This window comes from Rhizopus microsporus (genome assembly GCF_002708625.1).
Source record: "Rhizopus microsporus ATCC 52813 unplaced genomic scaffold scaffold_4, whole genome shotgun sequence".
NCBI classification, from domain to species: Eukaryota; Fungi; Mucoromycota; class Mucoromycetes; order Mucorales; family Rhizopodaceae; genus Rhizopus; species Rhizopus microsporus.
In genome coordinates, this window is record NW_019671919.1 from 784,369 (window position 1) to 791,473 (window position 7,105).

General features: G+C 35.9%; 2 protein-coding genes across 2 annotated transcripts; one reads left to right on the forward strand and one right to left on the reverse strand.

Moving 5' to 3' along the window:
- Window positions 1–139: 139 nt before the first annotated feature.
- On the reverse strand, window positions 140–2,110 carry RHIMIDRAFT_276110 (uncharacterized protein). The gene is made up of 9 exons (XM_023612593.1): window positions 1,862–2,110; window positions 1,660–1,816; window positions 1,462–1,607; window positions 1,312–1,417; window positions 1,102–1,260; window positions 657–1,032; window positions 501–609; window positions 319–454; window positions 140–265 (listed from the first exon to the last, which is right to left on the reverse strand). The coding sequence occupies exons 1-9, from the start codon at window positions 1,897–1,899 to the stop codon at window positions 188–190; spliced, it is 1,305 nt and encodes a 434-aa protein (XP_023468457.1). The 5' UTR covers window positions 1,900–2,110; the 3' UTR covers window positions 140–187.
- A 164-nt stretch (window positions 2,111–2,274) lies between these two features.
- On the forward strand, window positions 2,275–5,412 carry RHIMIDRAFT_276115 (COG4-domain-containing protein). The gene is made up of 7 exons (XM_023612594.1): window positions 2,275–2,716; window positions 2,778–3,069; window positions 3,117–3,357; window positions 3,408–3,613; window positions 3,678–4,520; window positions 4,572–4,982; window positions 5,036–5,412. The coding sequence occupies exons 1-7, from the start codon at window positions 2,511–2,513 to the stop codon at window positions 5,180–5,182; spliced, it is 2,346 nt and encodes a 781-aa protein (XP_023468458.1). The 5' UTR covers window positions 2,275–2,510; the 3' UTR covers window positions 5,183–5,412.
- Window positions 5,413–7,105: the final 1,693 nt, after the last annotated feature.

Consider the following 7,105-nt stretch of genomic DNA (forward strand, 5'->3'; position numbering starts at 1 on the left):
TTGAATCTTTGAAAGTAGTTTATTAGATTTGTATTATCGGCCAGAAGGAGTGCCCATAGATGCTAGTTTATATCGTTTGTAAGGACGTCCAGGCTCATGGCTAGAGACTGACACAGGTTCGGGTGGGTTGGGCGGAGGGCTATATTGAATGTTAAAAAGGGAGTCATATCTTTTTTATATCATTTTCTTACGATGTATTCTCTTGGCCCAATATCTCTCTTTTTTGTATTTCATATTTTAGCTGTTTAATTGCCCATTTCTCGGCCTATCATTTGCCTGTGTGAGTGGAATATGGGATATTCAACTATGTATTGTTACCTCTAATTGTGCTCTCTGCTTTCCCAACTCTTCAGCTGCTTCTGTTATCTTTCGTCTATCTCTCATTATCCTTTTTCTTATTGTTTTATATTTTGCTATATTCTCCAGATCCAATTCTGTTACTGAGCTCTCGGAGCTGTTTATAAAGTTAGCTAAAAATTTATCACAAAAAAAACACTTACTCTGATAGCACAACTGGCTCAGGCTGAGGCATAACAGTATCAAAGAAGCCACCTTGTTCAAATCTTTTATAGACTTGCATCTTTCCTTCGTATTCAATTTTCATTGCCTCTTTATAATATTTAGTTGAATGATTAATAACAATGCATTGAAGTTACCTATACTTTGCAGTAAATCTTCCATTGATTGTTCCAAGGATTGAATCGTCTTTTCCTTTTCATGTAGTTGCTCATCTATGTTTTCATTCGGTCTTTGATCGATTTGATGGCTCCATTCCATTCTTAACCTGACCAGCAGATCCTCCACTTCCTTCAAAGCCTCTTTTGCTCCACAATCCATGGGTAAACTAAATCGTGCAATCTCACGTTGAAGATCCCTCTTGTTCATATTGGATTGCTGTATCCTATCTTCTAATAGATGTCTTACTCCTGTATAAAGTTGTATTAATGCTGCTCTTAAATCTTCACTTTCTCTCTTTGCGTCCCTTTCTCTGTTTGTTGCTTTCAATAATAGGTCAGAATACATTGCACGTACCTGAATGTGTGTACGCCATTAATTCTTTGTTTTGTTTTGTTTTTTTTTTTTTCCCTTTTTTACACTTACTTGAACAACTTCATCATCATCTGCTGCATTATCCATTGTTGTTGCAAAGTGTGAGTTCATATCGAGTGATGCTACATTGATCTTCATGTGGTTGTTCATCTGTCTTAATAGTCTGTCTTGTATCTTTGCCATATCTTGTTCGTGTCTTTTTGTCTCGTGCTATTTCTTTTGTAAGCTACATCCATGATAAAACATTCATCGTTGCCTTACCGCATATTGTGCTTTCATATATTGCATATTATTCTTGGCCTTTGTCATCTCTTCCTTTAGACGTGTATTCTGTGTCAATTGTCTCTTTTGTTCCTTTTCACTCGCACTACATAATAAGTTTACATGCAAAAGGAAATAATACACTCTTACTCTAGTTTAGTTTTTAGTTCTGATATCTTTTTGTCTTGAAGCATGTATTCTCGTTTATGATTTGCTAATAATGTCTGTAATTCCTCTTGATTCTTATCAAGTTGATTAATTCTTTCTAATAATTGTTGTTTCTCCTGCATGTCTTTCTATGATGACGCTTTAGTAATCTTTCCTTTTTAAACCGCTGTTTTCTTTTACTTTTCTATCGTTGATTAATGCATAGATACAATTGATAATTTTACATTTATCTTCAGGATCTGAAGAATCAACCACGATTGGAACAGGGTATCCATAAGAAGTTAAAAGTAAATTGACATAATTGACAGAAGTACTAAGTGTCTCAGGGGTACAAAAGCTAAATCATGTTTAGCTGGTGTCTTTTGTGTTTAGTTCTACTTACCTTTCTGTCTCATATCTAAAAGCAAGTGAATTATTCATTAGATAAAGAAAAGAAAACGAATAACATTTTTTATATGAAAAAAAAGCGCGTATATTCAAACGGCTTAGTTTGGATGCAGGATTGCGCTGTTACATTATTTTAAAAGATGTTATTTTTAACAGATTGAGGGGAATTGCTCTTGATCTAAAGAAGCGTGCCTTCAACTGCCTCATTTACTACATAATACAGCCAAAAAACAAAGACTGAGAGGATGAATCAACAACACATTATGAATAAAAAAAAAGAAAGAAGCATTAAATGAAGAATACCACGTCATTCATAAGACAATAATATTCCTTTGTGAGTATTGCTTTTTTACAACGTAATATCATTTTGATAATACCCTCTTTTTTATCTCACTCTCTTTCCCTTTCTTTTTTTTCTTTCTTTCTTTCTTGACAGTGGATAAATTGGGTCAAAAGATAAAGGCTAAGGATAATCCAAGTCATAATGTTGTTGTTTGCTCGACACGTTGAAAAAGCTACCTGAACTTGCAGCAGTAAAAGCAATTGAAGCAATGAGTCTCATACGCGCAGGAACAAGATTGAAATGCCGAACTTCTTTATATATAATTTGATTGAGCTCAATTTTTGGTTTGTCTAGTGAATACATGCCCACTGCTACTCTATCAAATCAATCTCTTATGCAGACAAATATCCTTGATAAGGAATTTGATAGTTTAATCAATATTGACGAAATAAGAGAAAGTTTACGTCAATTGGACGAAGAAGAAAATCGCATAGATGCTTTTCTTGATGACATTTTAAAACAGGAATCTATTCTAGATACATCGTTGAATTCACTCAAAGCTATAAAGTAAACTATTCATCCCATCTACCTTTCCCGTTCTCATATATACAAACATGCTTTATCATAGGCCGCAATTAGATACCTTGAAAGTAAAAGCCGCTACATTTACAGATACAGTCAGTCAAACAGCTCATTTAGCTGAGGTGATTAGCGATAAAGTAAGACAACTCGATAAAGAACAGACAAGAGCAAAGCTTGCTATCAAGTATGTAGAAGACGTTCAGGAGTTAAAGTTTTGTATTTCAAGTCTTAACGAAGCGATGCAAAAGAAGGAGTATGACTGTGCAGCGCTTTTATTGCAGAGAGCATCAAAGATAGACTCATCCATCTTGAAAGGATCACTAGCCGAGTTCACAGTGGTAAGTCATCATTTTTATTTACAGGTTTTTGCTTATATTCTATCAAGCCTACATCAGAGTACCCAGATCATCCAGAAAAAACATTGACAGAGACCAAAGCAGCACTATTTGATATATTCAGCCGTCAATTTGATGATGCAGTGGCAGAAAGGAATCAAGCAGACATTACACGTTACTTCAAACTGTTTCCTCTCATTAACTGCCAAACAGAAGGATTGGATCAGTATTCACGGTTCGTTTGTAACATTATCAAATCACGTTGTGCAGATGAAATGAGTGAGGGTCTAGGTAAAGGATGAATAAGAAAAGAAACAATCTGAGCTAAATAGTGTAGAAAGTAACTGCACCTACCTATTTTGCTGATGCGTTAACAAGACTGTTTGAAAATATTGCGGTCATCATTGATCAGCACCAACCCCTTGTTGAGATGCACTATGGTAAAGGGAAAATGTTGCGTGTCATTCAACGATTACAAGAGGAAAGCGATAAGCAAGGCATAACTATCTTAGATCGATTTCTACAGACGCGTAAATTAGAGACAAAGGTAATAGATAATGAAGTAGGAGAAAATGTATCCTCATAGTAATCATTATTAATATGGAGTATAGCTTGTTGAAATACAGTGTTTAATGATCGCTATGCTTCGAAGCGGTAATGCTGTACCTAGCAGAGCATCACCCAATCCTTCGACTTCTACATCAACTCAAAATGATGATAATAACAATCCATTGGTTGATCCACGACAATTAGATGCCAACCTCTACGAGCTATCACTCATCAGTCAGCGTACTGTGCTGTTTAATAGCTTTATGAATGAACGAGCCAGCGATGGAATGGATGTACTTGCCTCTGATGAAAAAGAACTGGTGATGAAAGGCAAAGACAGTCGATTCTACGGACCGAACGGGTTACTTGTCTCTTCTGGTTTATCCAAACGTGTACATGAAATGATGAATTCATATCTAGTAATTGACGAGTACTTGCTGAAGAAAAGCATTACCAAAGCAATTCATTTAGATGACTACGATCCAGCCACACCTCATGCTTCGTCAACATGTGTAGATGACGTCTTTTTCATCCTAAAGACCATACTCAAACGGTGCATATCAACATATAAACCAGACGTGATATCCTCTACAGTTCGCACCCTACTTAAAGCTTTAGAAAACCAGTATATAAACTATTTTCAGCAACACATGTCCACTGTTTTTACTGCGCATGATACGACAGGAAGAAACGCAGAAAAAGCGATTGAAAATGCTAAAATAAGCTACATGGTTGTGTTGAACAACTTAGATATAAGTGCAGATTACACACATCGATTAGCTAAGGAGCTGCAACCTGAAATCACAAGAGCCATTTGGTTGGATGAGGAGAATGACATAGCAAGGGTCACTACATCCATTGACAAGTTTGAAGGAATTGCAGACAAGTTCAATCGGCTACTGAAGGTAAGCAAACAAGTAAAAGAAAGAGAACAATGAACTGGATTTTGTATATAGCACGGTATCGAACAACTAGTGAATCAAGTACTCAAGCCACGTATTCGGCCTTTATTTCAAGAATCATATCGTGAAGTTAAATATGTTCTAGAGGAAGATGAGTATAATGAGGCAGATATTGAAGAAAAGTTTGTCAAAAAGTTTAGACAAGGCTTCAATCATTTGATTCACTTATATAAACGCACATTAACAGAAAATAATTTTAATACCTTGATGGATCTGATGCTAGACATCATCACTGCTCAGTGGGAACGAATTGTTTCACAGACAAGATTTAATCAATACGGTGCTCTAAGATTTGATAAAGACCTTCGATCTATCATTCTTTACCTATCCTCTATAACAGAATGGCTCTCGCGTGATAAGTTTACTCGCTTGAACCAGATGTCTACTATACTTAACTTTGAAGAGGTAATAGCATGATCTGACTTTTTAAACGAATACTAACATGAAGTGATCATTAGCCTTCAGAGATACATGAACTTTGGGGCAACAGTTCAAGCCCAATTAACTGGAGATTGACAGTAAATGAAGTAAAGAAGATACTTGGCCTTCGTCTGGATTTTGAATCCAAGCTGGCGGATGAACAGCTCCTTCTTAGTACAAAATAAATAAACAAATCAACGACACTCATTTCCAGCTTGACAGCACTTTGCCCTTTACTATTTCGACTACGGCCTCCTCCTACTTGAATCACAGAACATGCGTCAGAAGAGTACGAGTTGATAGTGAGCCATACTGATCCTATTTCGGCACTCTTCACAATTCTGACCACGACAGATTATTTTTCTCTAATTTATTCAAATAAGCAGTTATCTTTATCACGTTCCATAAATTCCACACTTAAAGCACAAGATGCAAAATATAAAATGAAATTTGATGCAAATTCCATTTTTCTAATATGACATAACGTTATATCGTAATATATGGTCTAGTGTACGTATGTCTGTTTATGATGACGACAGCGCTATCACCGTAATGGAACTGAAGCAGCTCAAGCTGCTACTGACACTGAAAGTTTTATCAGGATTTATGATGAGCTTTGATGAATTAAAGAAGTTTCATCACTTCTACAGCAGTTATTGTTTTGACAAAAGCAGGACAAAAAAGAACTCCCAGTAATACAAGCCTTGATGATATCGCCCATTGCTGTTTGAAGGCAGGAATAGGCGTTTAGTATTTTATGGCTTAATAAAGCGTTTGTTAATGGCTGGTAGCAGCAGTGAAATCCATATTTGATAGAGTTAGTCCAATTTTATAATGTTCCTTTCTGGCATTCGCTGTATTACTACTTGAATAACATGATCTACGCTATAAGCCTACTACAAAAAATCGCCCAATGAGGAATGAGGAATAGCATTCTCCTTAAAATAATTCATGCAGCAAAAAGGAACATTTCTTTTTCAAAGTCACAATGTAAACAAATCAAAAACTATAAAAGGAGGCACTCATTTTAAACTTTTTTTTCTCTACACTCGAACTCTATAGTTTATCCAATTCCGAGATTGAAGGAATGCTCCTAGAACATTGCCGGATGTTGAAGTGCCGGGTAGCTGGTCTTTCCTGCTTCGGGGGGAGAGCAAGGGTTCTTATTTTTCTTCTCTAAGCAATATTCTTTCTTTTTATTATTAGAATTAATATAAATGAAAAAAAAAAAAAAATAAAGGCTTGGATACTCTATGTTTCTAGAAAAAATGAACAATGCTGGAATAAAATGAATGACTCCTTTTTTATCTATTTATTTACCTTGCAATAGTTAGCGCCTTACCCTTTTGAGCAAAGCTTGTGAAACGTGTTTATATGAGCACTCTTTTTTGGATCAAAAAGCGTGATCACTTCGTTTGAATACAAGAAGCCTTCTAGTAACCCTTTTCTAGAGATGTTATAGTTTTAATATAATGCCTTGATCAGAGTTGTATACATCAAGTAACTTGTTAAAGCATCATATAATCTCAATTAGTTGTATCATTTCAAATTCTTCAGCATTACTTAACTAGTCAGTAATCTTTCTTTTAGCTTCATTTTGTTACCATATTCACATAGGAACAGGACGTTATAGCAAGCATGAGACGCAGATAGCTCCCTTAGCTAATTAGCATGGACCTACCTATCAGAATCATCTCCACTCTTTTGCGATAACAAATTGAACTTTATTGAGTTCGTCTACGGATGCCTAAGAAAACAAATAACAGACTTGTTCAAAGGGCCAGGACAGACTGAAGAGAGGGAGAAAAAAAGAATCTGGAGTGTTGCCATGGTGAACGTTTGTATTATATGAATTATATGAATCTTTGTCAAGACGAGAACCAGAGGATGAAAGGGTCTTTGATCAATGCCTTGAAGAAGTGGTTGGGTGTATAGTGCATGGTTAAGATGTTCAAGGCCCTATAATGGTTATCCACCATTGCTTTCATCCAACAACAATCACTGGTGGCTTTGGGGAGGATTTATGTGAGGGTTTGTTCAGGTAAAAGGAAGCTGAATCATCAATAGGAAAGAGAAAGGCCCAAGCGGTCGTGTGTGTAAGATGATGG